This window comes from Neophocaena asiaeorientalis, unplaced genomic scaffold (genome assembly GCF_003031525.2).
Source record: "Neophocaena asiaeorientalis asiaeorientalis breed wild unplaced genomic scaffold, Neophocaena_asiaeorientalis_V1.1 scaffold606, whole genome shotgun sequence".
In the NCBI taxonomy this organism is placed as follows: domain Eukaryota; kingdom Metazoa; phylum Chordata; class Mammalia; order Artiodactyla; family Phocoenidae; genus Neophocaena; species Neophocaena asiaeorientalis.
In genome coordinates this window covers 714,708-729,178 of record NW_020173687.1, presented here as the reverse complement: position 1 = coordinate 729,178, position 14,471 = coordinate 714,708, and the positions used below count along the sequence as shown (strand labels likewise).

At 64.4% G+C, this 14,471-nt stretch overlaps 2 protein-coding genes across 3 annotated transcripts in view; both read left to right on the top strand.

The window, feature by feature from the left end:
- Positions 1 to 11,382, top strand: part of ARFGAP1 (ARF GTPase activating protein 1) — an 11,686-nt gene extending 304 nt beyond the window's left edge. Inside the window, exons 2-14 of one of the 2 annotated variants that reach the window (XM_024750362.1) lie at positions 2,555 to 2,618; positions 2,808 to 2,917; positions 3,101 to 3,272; positions 3,679 to 3,779; positions 4,546 to 4,632; positions 5,109 to 5,205; positions 5,920 to 5,976; positions 7,101 to 7,133; positions 7,836 to 7,865; positions 8,560 to 8,616; positions 9,113 to 9,172; positions 9,715 to 9,791; positions 10,792 to 11,382. In XM_024750362.1, coding sequence (XP_024606130.1) covers positions 2,559 to 2,618; positions 2,808 to 2,917; positions 3,101 to 3,272; positions 3,679 to 3,779; positions 4,546 to 4,632; positions 5,109 to 5,205; positions 5,920 to 5,976; positions 7,101 to 7,133; positions 7,836 to 7,865; positions 8,560 to 8,616; positions 9,113 to 9,172; positions 9,715 to 9,791; positions 10,792 to 11,137 — 1,287 coding nt within the window. In that variant the 5' untranslated portion in view covers positions 2,555 to 2,558 and the 3' untranslated portion in view covers positions 11,138 to 11,382. The remainder of the gene's footprint in view (positions 1 to 2,554; positions 2,619 to 2,807; positions 2,918 to 3,100; positions 3,273 to 3,678; positions 3,780 to 4,545; positions 4,633 to 5,108; positions 5,206 to 5,919; positions 5,977 to 7,100; positions 7,134 to 7,835; positions 7,866 to 8,559; positions 8,617 to 9,112; positions 9,173 to 9,714; positions 9,792 to 10,791) is intronic. The other variant, XM_024750361.1, reaches the window with a different exon arrangement.
- A 736-nt stretch (positions 11,383 to 12,118) lies between these two features.
- COL20A1 (collagen type XX alpha 1 chain) overlaps positions 12,119 to 14,471 on the top strand; it is a 31,003-nt gene continuing 28,650 nt past the window's right edge. Inside the window, 2 exon segments of the mRNA XM_024750171.1 lie at positions 12,119 to 12,161; positions 12,367 to 12,490. Of these exon segments, the coding sequence (XP_024605939.1) occupies positions 12,119 to 12,161; positions 12,367 to 12,490 (167 nt within the window).

Genomic DNA, 14,471 nt, shown 5'->3' with positions numbered 1-14,471 from the left:
CCACACGCCCCCGCCCCTCGCCCCCGGCCCCCAGCCTTCTTTCCTCTGAGGCTGTCACGGGCCGCTGCCCACCAACACCCCCTCCGTGGGGCGAGCCGGCCCTGCCCCGTCCCTTCCTTCGGCACCAGGAGCTGGTTTGGACACAGGGTCCCGTCGGGCCGGGTCTGAGCTTTGAAGGGGCTTCCACTCCTAAGAGGGAAGCGTCCTCCCCCTCGGTGTTGGAGAGGTCGGTCTAATCGGAAATGGCAGCCTCACCCTTGGTGGCCGTGGGTGATCGTCTTGGGGGAGGGAGAGGAGACCAAGAAGGGACTTTGGAATTCTCTGTCAGTGCCCGTGCGTTTAGGTGGAACTGTGCTTCTCGTCTGCCCTGTTCAACAGCTTCGTCGCTGACCACCCATGTGAGAGTTAATTGTGTCGTTTAGTGCAGGCCAGAGGGTTCTGCCATCCTCTGTTTCTGTGCCAGGTGGGGCTGTGATAATGGCCCGGGGGATAATTAGAGTTTAAGTTGGCTTTGGCATCCCTTCCTGGGACGTACCCTGCAGAAGTGCAGAAGTGATGGTGTTTCAAGTGAGAAACAGTTGTTCTTCGGTGTAGGTGCTTCGGGGGCCTCAGGTGGTTTCTGGGAAAGATGAGCAGGATTTCTGCCTGTCGCCTGTGTAACAGCCCCAAGCGGTGTCCCTAAGTCATCCCTTTTCATCTCAGGCATTGAGGAAGTCCCAACTTAAGGAACAGCGTTCTGCCGGCTGACAAGTGGCTTTTTCCTGTAAACTGAGAAGTGTTATTTGGTTCACCGTTTACTGAGGCCACGTTCACTTGCACAGAGCTGGGTTTGGTTTCAAGCATTAATGCAGGAGTTCTTGGATTATATTTCAAGACAAACTATAGTTTTGAAAGTTAGGAAGTGTTTGGTTTTTATGTATTAGAGTTAGCACTTCACAGAAGTAAAGGATTCTCACGTCCAAAAAAAGTTCCTTTTAAATCCGAGCCAAGTCATTTAGTTTTCACGTATTTCCTTTGCTGTACTTTTGCAGACACTCTCTCTGCCTTCTTTTACGCAGTTAGAAATTCAGGGCAGGCTTACCCCAGTTCTGACTTTTGTTTGCCTGGGTCCTGTTGGCCAGAACGGGAGCCTCTGGGCAGGCACAGTTCTCTGGAAAGAGCTCCCAGCGGCCACCCATTTCTGCCTTCGCCCTGTGGGTGACTGGAGCTCAGCCTGAGGACAGGATCCCGCCTGGATGGATCGGGCCGGGTGCTGGGTGCTGGGCAGGATTGTGGGTTCGGGTGTTTGCCTTCGAGACCGTGATGCACAGCACAGAGGAATACGGAGCAGAAAGGCGCCTCCGGCGAGCCCTTGGCTTTGTTTCCCTCAGTTACAGAAAGCAGACATTTGTCTCCTAACCTCAGCTGGCTCAGAAGTGGGCGTTGTGGGCGTTAGGCGTCCTGGGGCTCAGCATTCGGGAGGCCTGGGTGTGGGGAGAGGCAGGGTCCCCTTGGGGAGTAACCGAAGGTGACTGCTGCTCCTGGGACTTGCACGCTAAAGCATTGGCAGGGAAGCTGGTTGGAGCAGCCCCTCACAGACGGTGGGGTGCAGGGTCGGAGGCTGGAGACACCGCCGGCAGCCCAGGTGTGTGGCTCTGTCCCTTAAGCCGCCTGTGTGTCCTGAGAGGATGCATGCTGCCGGGGGAGCTGGAGGGACAGCCTGCAGGTCCTGGTCACGAGGGAAGGGCCAGCCTGAGACTCAGGCTGGGCATCCATGGGGTTACTTTACTGCCGACACCACGCTGGGCTCCCTCCCCATCCCCCACCTGAAACTTACCGGGCCACCACTTGAACTTGAACTTTGCCAAAGCTAGGAGATCTATAAAGAAGTAAATGGGTTTTCTCTTCAGCTCGGGCTGTGTGGCTGCTGTTCCCCGGCAGTGTCCCCCTGAGATGCGGTGGCAGGTCTGCTGGTCCCTAGACCCCTGTCCTTGCCCTGCTGTGGCCATGCTGTCTGTCACCTCCATCCTTCAGATGGTCCCTGGGAGGCCAGCTTCTTCCTGTGTCAGTCGGGGCCACTGCTTCCGCCCCAGGCCAGGAGCCTCCCTGCACTGGTAGAAGGTAGAGGGGCTGCGGGGGCCGAGAATGTGGGGCTCCCTGGCTTCGGATACTGTCAGCCCAAGTCTGATGTGTCGCCCTGAAAAGGGGAAATGAGATTTAACAGCCAGTCTGAGCACGTTTTGTGAAGACCACCCCTTGCTGTGAACTTCACCAGAAGACGGGTGTTTTTATAAATCGTGTGGTCTTGATGGTACATGATGAGCAGCCTCCGGTAATTGCGCATCGCCCCTAATAACCACGCTGTGGTTGGCCCGGGAGCGTCCAGACTGATCTCGGCTTTTCTTAGCACGTGGAGAGCAGGTTCCTGCAGTAAGTAGCCCTGTTCCCCTGTAGCTTCCAAGCAGCTTCACGGAATTTCTTGAAGTCGTACTTTGTAGTGTGTTTGCGCCAAAGGTTGATCTTCTTGTGAAGTGACCTATTTGGAAGTTGAAAAGTTTGTTTTTCTCTTTCACAGCGCCATGGCCAGCCCGAGAACTAGGAAAGTTCTTAAGGAAATTAGGGTGCAAGATGAAAACAACGTAAGTGTCCGCTTTTCCTTGACACTTGGCTTAGGTTTTGGGGTCCTCTCAGAGTTGCTCGTGGCCTCAGAGTCCTCCCTCCCTGTCACCGTTGGCCTCCCAGCCAGCCTCCCTCTGCCCCCTCTGGGGGCCCCCCATTGGGTCTTCGGGGTCCCCGCTCCGGGTGAGTCGCCTGGGCGCTCTTCGCAGGTGTGTTTTGAGTGCGGTGCCTTCAACCCTCAGTGGGTGAGCGTGACCTACGGCATCTGGATCTGCCTGGAGTGCTCGGGGAAGCACCGCGGGCTCGGGGTGCACCTCAGGTCAGTGCCCTCTGCTCCTGGGCTGCCGCCTGGCGGCTGACGGGAAGGTGAGGGCCACCCCCAGGCCGGCTCCTACCCGCTCCGGCACTCTGGCACAGGACGTGCACGTGTCGAATTCCAGACTGTTTGGGGTGGGCTCTTGGATGCTGGTACTGGTGGCGAGGTCGGCCCTCTGGTGTGTAGCTTTGTCCGGTCCGTCACTATGGACAAGTGGAAGGACGTGGAGCTGGAGAAGATGAAGGCCGGCGGGAACGCTAAATTCCGGGAGTTCCTGGAGTGTCAAGAGGTCTATGACCCCTGCTGGTCCCTGCAGGAGAAGTACAACAGCAAGGCTGCCGCCCTCTTCAGGGACAAGGTGAGCACAGGCCGCCCGGCCGCGTGCAGGCTGCTCCAGCCATCGGCTGCTGGAGTGGTTCCAGGGGCTGAGGTCTCCTGTGGGTTCTGACACGACACGGAGGCCATGTGCAGTCCACACACAGACAGGACGTGTGGCCCCAGCTCGCCCCACCCAAGGGGAAGCAGGTGGCCTGCGATTAGGAGGGCTGAGCCCTCCTCGCAGCCTCTGGGGAGCGCTGCATCCGTTCGGGGGGTGCAGAGGGGGCCCGGGCGCCACACCGACCAAGAGCTTGCTCACCGCCCATCGTGAGAGCCAGTCTCAGTGTCGGCACCCGCAGAGCCCTGGCCCGTGGCAGCTGAGCCCGAGGGGCTGTGTGCGGGGCAGGCGGCATCCACGCTGCCTGACGCCCTGGCTCCCTCTGCAGGTGGCCACTCTGGCCGAAGGCAGAGAATGGTCTCTGGAGTCATCGCCCGCCCAGAACTGGACCCCACCTCAGCCCAAGACGCTGCCGTCCTCTGCCCACCGGTAGCTACTCGTCTGGCCTGTGGGCCGGGCTCTGGGCTGGGTTTGCCCGGCTCCGACCTTAACTGTGGCTCAGGGTCCCTGTGCTGTTGTGGTAACAGCTCCAGTTGTGAGCTGTTTCTGAAAGTCAGTGGGAAAAACAACTTTTTAAGTTACAATTCAAACTTTTAGTAGAAATTCAACCAGTAAAGGTACGTCTGTAGTAGAAGCACCATTCCCCGTTCCTCAGATCTGTGCCCACAGCACACGGCATCTCTGTAGGACCCAGTCTGGCTGCTGTTTACGTCTCCTGTCCTGCCTGAGGGCTGCCCACGTCCCCAGGGTGACCCATCGCCCTGGCGGGCATCCTGTGTCCTCTCGTGGGTTGGAGGCTGGTGTTCCGGGGTGACTGGTCTCAGAGAGAGCTCCCTGTTGACGCCAGGGGTGCCCAGCGGCCCTCCCCTCCGCCTCCCCCTTGTGTGGCGAGATTCCGGTCGGAAGGGCTCCAGATTCCTGCCGAGCGCTTGCTTTGGCCTCGACCCCTGCGGCCTCCCTGCAGGCATGGGCAGGCGTGGAGCTGCTGTGCCCCCCACCCTGGGCTGCAGCACCTCCCCCTGCTTCTTGCCGGCTTCAGCCGCTGAGCCTAAGCCTGAGCCGCCCTCTGCTCCAAGCTTTGGAGGAGCCAGGTGTGAGCAGGTGGGCGTGACGGCACCTCCCAGAGACCCCTGTGATCCTGTGGGCGTGTGCCCACCGCCTGTCGGCCTCTCTGACCTCTGACCCTCCATTGCAGAGCCTCTGGCCAGCTGCAGAGCTCCGCCACCTCCGCGGACAAGGCTTTTGAAGACTGGCTGAACGATGACCTTGGCTCCTATCAAGGGTAAGGCCTCCGGAGGGCTTGGGGGAGCTGGGGGAGGCCCAGGCAGACCTGGGGCCCCTGGGAGTTTGGCCCCTGCGAGGGTCGGGGGAGGCTGCTGCCCATATGTGCAGGGGGTGCAGAATCGGCAGGCCTCCCGGGGTGCTGCCTGGCAGCTCAGGTTCGGGTGGGGAGCTTGAGTGGAGAGAAAACCACGGCTCAGAATGCTTGGGAGCAGAAAGGACGTGCTTCCTTCCTGGAACCTGCCTGACCTGTGGTCGAGCCTGTCCCACTCCCTGCAGTGACCGGCTGTCGCTTTGGGTCTCGCCAGGTCCTCTGGCAGGTGCAGCAGGAGGGCCTCGTCCCACCAACAGAGGAGAGCCTGACCCCACACTGGGGTGTGGGAGCCGCACGTCCTCCGGGGTGCCCGTCCCGGGTCTGGGCACGTCCGCACCCCCAGCTGTCGGGAGCAGCAGGGCTGTTGCTTGTGTCCCCGCCAGGGCCCAGGAGAACCGCTACGTGGGGTTTGGGAACACGGTACCGCCTCCGAAGAGGGAAGACGACTTCCTCAACAGCGCCATGTCGTCCCTGTACTCGGTGAGGACGCCCATCCTGGCTGTCCCCCGCTCCCCAGGGGCCTCCCGGAGCCTGGCCGTCCTGGGATCCCGCGCTGGCCCGTCTCACAGAGGCCCCCCTCCCTTTCCTTCACTGACGTCTCTTCTTAAAGCGCCGCTTGTGGTGTTTAATCCCACGCGTGTTTTGTCGTTCATTTACTTTGGCTACAAAACACGTCCCTCAGATTTAGCAAGGCTCGTTTCCTCTGAGTGGAGCCCGCCTGGCCGCCCGCTCCTGGCAGAGCCTCCCAAGCATGGGGGTTCTGGGCCAGGGCTGCCCCAGGGAAGAAAGGGGCCGTCGGCCTGGCACGCCGTGCAGGAGCCTGTTCTCCAGGAGCGCCTCCCAGGCTGTAGTGTGTGTCTCCGTGTCACCCCGCCCCGCCACGGGGAAGAGGCCGCACGCACTTCTCAGTTCCTCGCGAGGGTCCCTCCGCGTCTCCTTCAGATGGAACAGGCCGAGTTGGGATTTAAATGAAGAGTTTCTATTTCCAAATTGCTTTCATCTATCTCGGAGGCTTAGGGGAGACAACCTTGCACTTAGAGGAAGGAGGACAGCTTTCAGGAGCTGCTTCTGGGGCCCTGGCTGTGTCCTTCCCACAGAACGTGGGTGCGAGGCGGCCGGCGCGTGTCTGAGGAGCACCCCCCTTGGTGGCCACGTGTGGAGCCACCATGTGGCTTCTGTGTCACTTCCTTTCAGGGCTGGAGCAGTTTCGCCACTGGAGCAAGCAGGTTTGCCTCAGCAGCGAAGGAGGGTGTAAGTAGCCTGTCCCGTCATGCGGCCGCGCAGGCCAGGTGGCTCTGGGAGGCCAGGGGGTCCTGACGGGGCTCAGGCCGCACGTCCATCTGCCCTGAGGGGGTTTCGGTGAGCAGCCTCTCGCCCTGGCGAATCCTCCAGGCCCCACGGACGTTCTTTGTTCTGACGGTTGGTGGTGTACCGGGCAGAGCGGGGCTGCCTGCAGGGGCTGGGCTGGCTCCAGAAGGCGGGTGCCGGCGGGGCGTCAGGGTGACCCAGGCTTCCCTGCCTCCCCCTCCCCCGGCCCAAGCAAAGCCTGGAGTTTCTGCTGCTGGGTCTCCAGGGTATAGACAGCCCGAGTTTCCTCTTGCCCTCGCCTGCTCCTGGGCTTGAGGCGACGCAGGATTTGGGGGTGTTGTCAGGACAGGCAGCTGGGCCGTGGGCGTGTGCTCGGCTCCTGGCAGTGACTGGGTGGAGGCCAGGCAGGAGGGGCCAGGCCAGAGGCGTGTGCGCGGGTACGGGCCTGGCGAGGAGACCGTGCCGTGGCAGGGACAGGAACGCCCGGAGCCGGGACGGGAGGCCGCCTGGAAGGCTGACCCAGAGCACACGGGCCCTGGAGAGGCCAGGACGGGAGTTTCTGAGGGCCAGAGCCCGGGGAGGAGCCTGGCGCTGGGGCACCAGCGCTCTGCCACCTGGCCTCTGCTGATTCCCTCTGGGGCTTTGCGGGGCTGCGGTGGGGATCCAGGCCTTTCCCTCTTTGCTTATTATGAGAGCGGCCGGGGTGCTGGGCAGAGGTGAGAGGTGTGACCAGACCGCGCTCGGCAGCGAGGGGGAGAGCTCGCTGGAGAGGGACCTGCCCCACCTGTGGGCCCGTGGGCGGCCTGTGCGCCCTGCCTTCCAGAGCAGGGAGGTCGGCGTCAGCCCTGCTCCCTCATCCTGGCTGCCCCTCCCCTGACGGCCTTCCTCCAGGGGAAGCGGGTGTGGTGGGCAGCTTTGCAGGGCCCCTTAGAGCTGCTGTGGGGTGAGCACCAGTGCCTCGCGGCCGTCAGGAGACCAGCACGGTGTCTGGGCCCCAAGGACGTGCAGCCCTGGTGGCCAGCGTCAGGCAGCTGACCAGAAAGCCCTCTCTCTGTGTTTCCTTTCAGGCGACAAAGTTTGGATCCCAGGCAAGTCAAAAGGTAACAAAGGAAGCCTTTGCATTCGTGCTCTCAAGGGTTCTAGGCTGGTCGCACGCTTTGTGCCTCGCGCTCAGGGGAAGGGCGCTTCCGCGGGCAACTTGGGCACTGACAGGCCCGTGCGTGCGTTCGCCTCCCAGGCTCACATGTCCACGTGTCACTTTGGGCGCCTGCGGGTTAGCAGGTGGAGGAGGCTTAGATCCTGCCCCTTCCCTGGTAGGCGGGCAGCCATAGGCCCCTGTGCCCTTGGCCTCGTGGGGAAGGAGGCTCTGTGCCATGTCTGGGCAACCGCACACGGGAGGCCCAGCGCCCCCCAGGGGACCGGGGTCTGCATCCTGTGACAGCAGCATGCCTCTGTCCCCGGTTAGCGCCCTCCCTTCTCGTGGGCGGCATCTCGGGCCCTGGTGTTCGTCTTTTTCTCACACCTTGGCTGGCAGCCCCGGCGGTCCCGGCGTGGTGCCAGGCCGTCCAAGGAGCCTCTGGGGCCACGCCGGCCCCCTCACGGCCCGAGGGCTGATCTCTTTGAGCCCCCATCTCAACTCCCTAACCGCTCGCTCCTACCATGCTGGAAAGCTCCCAGGTGGGAGGTGCCAGGTCTAGAGAGCGTGTGGCGCCCACGGGACCATGTCCTGGTTGTTGCCAAACACTGCTCCCACCGCCTCGCTCTCTCTCCCACCCCCGTCTCCCCATGCTGTCTGGGTGAAGTTCTGGGGTTCCAAGCAGCAGCCAGAGCTGGTAAGGCCGCGTCCATGCTCATGCATGCCCCCCCCTCGCGTGTCTGGCACGTGCCCCGCTCTGAGGTGTCTGCGCCGCGGCTGCATGTCGGTGCTCCCTGTCTTCACGCTCAGAGCTGCTCCCCAGCCCGACGGGCTCCCGCGTGGCCCATGCGCGGTGCTCAGGCGTCCGCGTCTCAGGCAGGAGGCGCGGGATCCGGAACCTGAGGCTGCTGCAGCGGTGCTGGGGAGTCCTACACCAGTGGCGAGGGCCGCACTCCGTGGTTGCCTCCCCTCTGTCCTACCTGCCCCCCACCTGAGCTGCTGGCCTGGGCTCGCTCCCCAGCTCCATCCCCTTCTGTCCGAACTCCCGCAGGGCCCCTGGAGGGCAGGTGGGGCTTGGGATCCACCCGTTTGTGTCGGGGGGATGCCAGGGGCTGTTCTCCTGGGATGGGTCCTGTGGGCTCCGACGGGAAGAGCCTGGTGGTGGCCACCGGATGGGGTGGGCTTCCAAGAGCTGGCTGCTGTCCGAGCCCCTTCCCAGGGTGCGTAGGCCAGGGGCAGCGGTCTCCAGCCTCTGCGACAGCGTGGAGCATCGGGTGCTGGCGGGCTGCTCGCCGTCTGCAGCCTCCTCTCTGCGGGCAGGGCTCGCAGTCCTGGGGTGAACGTGCTGCCACGTATGCGGCTTTTTCTCATCGCATCTGTCCTTCCAACAGGCATCAGAGTTGGGCCACAGTCTGAACGAGAGTGTCCTCAAACCTGCCCAGGAGAAGGTAACGCGGGGACTCCGGTACTCGGCTGCGTGCATCTCCCGTGGGCCTCATTCGGGGGGCAGTGGTGCTGGGAGGCGCTGTTCGGGCTTCAGACTCCCGTGCTCACTCCCCGTGTCCTCACGCGTGTGTTGTGCCTATGGCTCTCGTCCCCCAGCCCAGCAAGGCCTGGCTTTGTACTCTGCTCCCACGTGGCTGTGTGTGTGCCCGGCCCCTCACCCCGGAGGAGGCCAAGGCGGCGAGAGAAGCTCCCGGGGGAGGGGGGCGTGCGGTTTGCGGCCAGCGCCAGCCTGTGCTCGGGAGACCACCGGGGGAGGGTCCGAGCGAGACCAGCCCGGGCTGCGGGGTGGTCGGCTTGCTCCTCGCCCTCACTTCTGGGGAGGGGGTGACGCGGCGTGGAGACAGGTCCCCTGACAGGTGTCGGTGGGCGTTGTCCTTTGTCAGTAATGGGCAGCAGGGCATCTGCCTCGGCTATGACGATGCTGTTTCGATCCTCCAGGTGAAGGAGGGAAAGATTTTTGATGATGTGTCCAGTGGGTTCTCTGAGTTGGCGGCCAAGGTAGGGAAGCCCCGCCTGACAGGCGGGCTCGGCTGAAAGCGTCTCCATATTCCAAGGAGCCCGGAACCGCGAGCAGGAAGGGCCGGGCGCTTCATGCCCCGTGTGGCTTCTCGGCCCGAGGGGCCTGTAGGACGTGAGGAGGGTCAGGTAGACGCTCCGGTGCCGACAGCCTGAGGAATATGGAAACGGCTTGACGGGCACCCGCCACAGCCACTAACCTGTTGCTTCTCTTCTTTCTGCCCTTGTCTTGCTGCTGCCGACCTCCCCTGGTGAGTGCGCTGGGGGCGGCCACCTTCTCTGCCTTAGCGCCGCTGGGGGCGGGGAGGGGCGGGTTGGCGTTTGTCCTGCTTCCCACCCAGGAGCTTCTCCGCTGAGCTCCTGGGGCCACAGCCTCTGCGTCCACACAGCGGGCATCCCACCGTCCCCAGCGCCGGGCCGAACCGCCCGAGCCCCGTGGTGTCGCCGTGTTCCTAAACTTCACCCAGGTCTCAACTCTGCACTTGGCGTCAGAGCCCAGGCTGAGCGCCTACGTCTCCTTCCAGGTCCAGGGAGTCGGTAGCAGGGGCTGGAGGGACGTCACCACCTTTTTTTCTGGGAGAGCGGAGGACCTGTTGGACAGGTATACTGGCCCCCCTTCCCGAAGTGGGTCCCCTTCCGTGTGGCATTCTCCCCTGGGGTCTCTGGGAGGCAGGTGTGTCTCCCCCAGGGGCTCAGAGCTCACAGTGCAGAAACCCCTGGAGTCCTGGGGGTGCAGAGAGGCCTGTCGGCCCCCTGACCTCTCGCTCTGAAGCCCTGCCTTCGACCTCGTGGGAGCTGCCACCGTCCAGGGCTGGGGAGGGAGAGTCTCAGCTTCGCCTCTGTGGGACAGGCTGAGGGAGAGGGGGTGCGGCAGGGCTCTGACCCCCCTCCCAGGACTCCGGAGCATTCAGGCCTCCTGCCCGGGCCTTTCTGCTGCGAGCCCAGACTGGGCAACCTTCTCCTTCTCTGACCCCAGGTGGGACCCTGGGGATCTGGTGGGGGGATGGATGGTCTCAGGCCAGGCCCGGAGCAGCGGCCGCTCCGGCCGTGGCGCGTGCTGTCCTGTCCATCTGCCCGAGGCCTGGGCGTGTTTCCCATGCTCGCGGACGGGATGCCTCAGCGCTTCCCCCTCTGCGTGCTGTCCGCTGTGCTCAGTGGTGTGACTGGTTTGAGGGACTGAGGGACTCCACGGTGCAGAGAAGGGTCTGGGTTTTTTTCCCCCTTAATCGTCGTTGCAGGAAACCAGCGCTTTACATTTTCCTTCAAAACATCCTGCGTTTGGGTGGGACTGGTGGAGAGTGGGCTCTGGTGGCAGGAGGCCTGAGTCCCACCCACAGGTTCCACGGCCTCAGCTCTGTGGCGGAGCCGCCCTGAGGCTGGGTTTCCTCTGCCCTAGAGCGAGAACAGCAGCTCTGGGACCCTGAGTGGCACTGGCTGAGTGCCCTGGTTGGGGGTGGGGCTCTGGCTGGGGGCTTGGACTCGGCCTTGACCCCCGTTCTCTGGGGAGGAGCCTGGGGAATACCAGGCGGCTCAGGACCACGACGGCAACCTTCTGGACCTCCTGGTTCTGGGAGCCGCTCAGAGACCACTCTCTGTCCCAGAGCCCCGGAGGGCCGGAGCTGTCAGAACAGCGGCGGGGACAGCTCCCACGGCACCACCGACCGGAACTTCTGGGAGGCCTTCGGGAGCACTGACCCTGCTGGGGCCCACAGGTCCCCAAGCGGCAACAGCTGGACGTGTGCAGACCCCTCAACCGACAAGAGGAGCTCGGATGGCTGGGACGCGTGGGGCTCGGGCCCCGCGTCTGCGTCCAGCAACGGGGGTGGCGACGTTGGTGGTGGGGAGGCCTGGGGGGCCGGGGCGGAGGGCAGGGCCAGGGCCAGGGCTGTCAAGGAGGCGGCACCGCCGGCCGCCGTGGACGACGGCTGGGACAACCAGGACTGGTAGGGCGCAGCGGCCGCGCCGCCGCCTTGCTCCTTTCCACCCAGAAAGCGCCGGCCGCGCGGGAGGACAGCCTCAGCCGGGACCCCAGGGGCGTGTGCCTCCCTGTCCCGGCTCTCCTGGGGCCCCGGGCCGGGCGCTGTCGCAGGAAGTGCTCCCTGCTGCTGCGGGGGCCACCCACACCCAGCCACCACCCCCAGTGCGCTCGGTAATAAACGCCCTCCCCAGCAGCGCACGCGGCTGCCCAGTGACTGTGACTGAGGCCTGTCTCCTTGAGCCCACTTTCACTTCTCGGTCGCTCTTGTTCTCGCTTCCTCTGGAAGAAACTGCCTAGCGTTTGAGAGTCGCCACCTGCCCCCTGCCCTTCGCTCCCCAGTCCGTCTCTGCACCAGTGCTGGCCTGCGTCCGCCCGGCCCGAGCACCGCCTGCCTGGCCTTGCCGTCACCCTAGAGCCCGTCATCAGCTCGGGGGGGTCGTGCAGCGGTGCCCTGGCACCCCGGCCTTCCTCACGGCCCCTCTTCCAGCCTCTTTGCACTGTGATTTGGATCTCACTGTCGCCCAAGCCCACTCGACTTTGATGGCTGTGTGCCGGCCACCCCGTTCTTACGGTCCGGCGCTGACGACCACGTGACACGACGCCGTGCTCAGTCCTCTGCCCCCGCACTTGTTTCTGCCGGCCCTCAGGCCATTCAGCCAGGCTTCCCCCAGGCCTCCTGTGTGATTTGTGTGCAACGTCCCTGCTCCCTGCCCCGCGGGAAGGGCCGTCCCCGTGTGGACAGCCAGATTGCAGTGGCTCGTGGCAGGTCTGCAGCACGGCCACCCACACTTCTCCCCAAGGAAGACGCCCAGTGGCCAGCACCTGTGCCTTTAGCTGACCCTGAGGGTCTCAGTCACTGAACCAGTAGTCTGCCACGCTCAGATCTGAGGTCAGAGATCAGGCTTAGGGTGATGAGAAGACCCAGGTCAGCCCGAGAGCCAGGGTCAAACATGGTCTGCCAGCCCGGGACCAAGAGGCACTCAGGAGGGCCAGGTGTGAGGTGTGGGTCCTCACCAGGGCTGGTGGGCTGCACTGCAGGCGGCCCTCAGATCAGCACCGGGCCGGACAAGGGGGTGCAGTCTGTCCTGACACTCTTGTTTCCACGCTGGAACCCCAGCCTGTTGGGATCGGGACTCCGGGATCCTGCCCCGGCCCTGAAGGCTTCGGGGGCACTTCGTTCCTGTCGATTCTGGTCCAGGAGGCCCTGCCCTGGAGGCCGTGTTCAGCTGGAGTAAGTTGCCCTCTGCCCGGGAGCCCCCTGCGCTGATGCGCATGGCCCTGAGGCTGACTGGTCTGAGATGTGCTGTGCTCTCCGGCATCACGTCAGGACACTAGGTGGGTGGCCTGAGACCCCTCACGGGCAAAGGACAGGCGCCCCTACCGTTCTGCAGTTCTGTTCGCTGGGCCAGGACAGTGCCAGGCCCTCTCCTCCTGGCTGGGTTGGCAGTGAGGGCCTGAGCACCCAATCCAGCTCCCTTGCCACACGCGGGGGCATCTGCGCGGCACCCTCGTTTGGGGGAGAGGGCAGTTCTGTAAGGACAGTCTGGCGCTCCCCTGGCCCTGGGTAGACTTGGGGCTGCCAGCCGGCGGTCAGCCAGCCTGCGTCATCCTGAAACTGCCTGACCGAGGGCACCTGTGGCCGCCACGTGGGGCCGACTGGAGGCTCCGGGCTGGAGCTGTGTCTTCTGGGTGGTTCTGTGCTGTCCTGTCCCAGAGCAGCGCTATGGGCAGGGGGGCCCCGGGGTGAAGGCAGTCGGGTCTGAGTGGGGAGGCGGGTCGGGCAGCCAGGGCGCCGTGTAGGGCGGTCCTGGGTCCTGTTCTCAGCTGAGCCCCGGTCGTGCTGAACACACGGGGCCTCTGCCTCTCCGGACAACATACCCGTCAGCCGCGAACCTGCCCTTGGCCCCCTGGCCGCTGCATGCTGTCCTCCCCAGATTCCGGCTCCAGGAGGCCAGGCCAATCCACCAGCTGAGACCTGGCCAGTCTCTGTCACCTGTTTGCCCCAGACCTCCTGGCCAAGACACCACGACTGACCAGCAGACACCTAAAGGCAGCCCTTGCCCAGCTTAGTTAGCTTCCTTTTCCAGAGTTTTCGCAGGTGACCTGCGCTACCCAGTCCAACCATTGCTCCCAGCCAGCGGGCCCAGGCCTGCGGCACGCCAGATGCTAGTGGCTCTCCTGGGACTCCACGCCCTGAGCCGGTCCTGGCAGGAAGATGGGGAGTAGGGCTTCTTCGGCACCGTCTGGGGGGCTTTCTGGGCAGTGGGGGTCCTGCCCTCTGCACCTCCTCCCCAAGGGGCTGGGGAGGCTCTGCTCAGGACTGAGGGCCGGCTTCTCGAGCGGTCAGGGCTGGGACTCCTGGGACCACCTCCCCACTGCTGGGGCTGGGGGAAGTGGGGCCGTTGCTCGGGGCCCCCACCTGCACGCTAGAATGAGGGCCGTGACGGCCGTGCCGCTTCCAGAAGGCCGACGGGACTTGCCCAGCAGGGGCAGCCTGGCTCTGTCCTGCCTTTCTGAGCTGTGACCGTGGGCAGCTTGTGCCCTGGCTGAGCCCTGACGCTGCTAGGTGGGCTGCGCGGCCTCGGGCCTCGGGCGTGGAGCACGTGCCAGGTGCAGGGGCTCCTGGGTGGGCACACGGGTGGGGGGCTGCCCGGAGTCTGGCCAAGAGCGCTCGGGACCCGCTGGCTTGCGAGCGTGGAGAGCGGCACCTTGGTGGGCTGCGTGCGTGTGCACACGCGTGTTCCGAGCGCCTGTGAGCCGTGGACGTGGACAGACACGTGTATGCCAGTGTTCGTGTCTGTGGCCACCGGGCCAGGCGCCCTCTGCCGGCCTCCACTCGGGACTGCAGGGCCTGCCTCTCCCCCAACCCCCACGCCCCCGCACCGAGCGCCAGCTCCCAGGGCAGGGCATCCACCGGCACTGCGGCGTCCGGCGTCCAGGCATGGGCGGCTGGCTCCCAGGCCACGGCAGGTCTCAGAACTACCTTCGCCTCGGGTTCTCAGGCCCCTCCTAGCTGCAGGAGCACCAACCGCAGGGCAGGACTGGAGGCTGGGAGGGGCTCTGAGGGTCCTGGGTCAAGGCCGGGAGCTGGCTGGATCCTGCAGCGCCTGCCCAGTGGCTGGGGGTCGGAGAGGGGGACAGGAACCTCCAGGGGCGTTGGGAAGGCCCCCGCCTCTCCAGCAGCATCCAGCCCCCGACCTTTGGCCTCTCCCAGTCTCCAGCAAATGTCAACTGGCCGGTGCTGCGCCCACCTCTCCTAGAGCACTTCTGCCTCCAGAAGCTGAGCCCAGAGCAGGGGGGTGG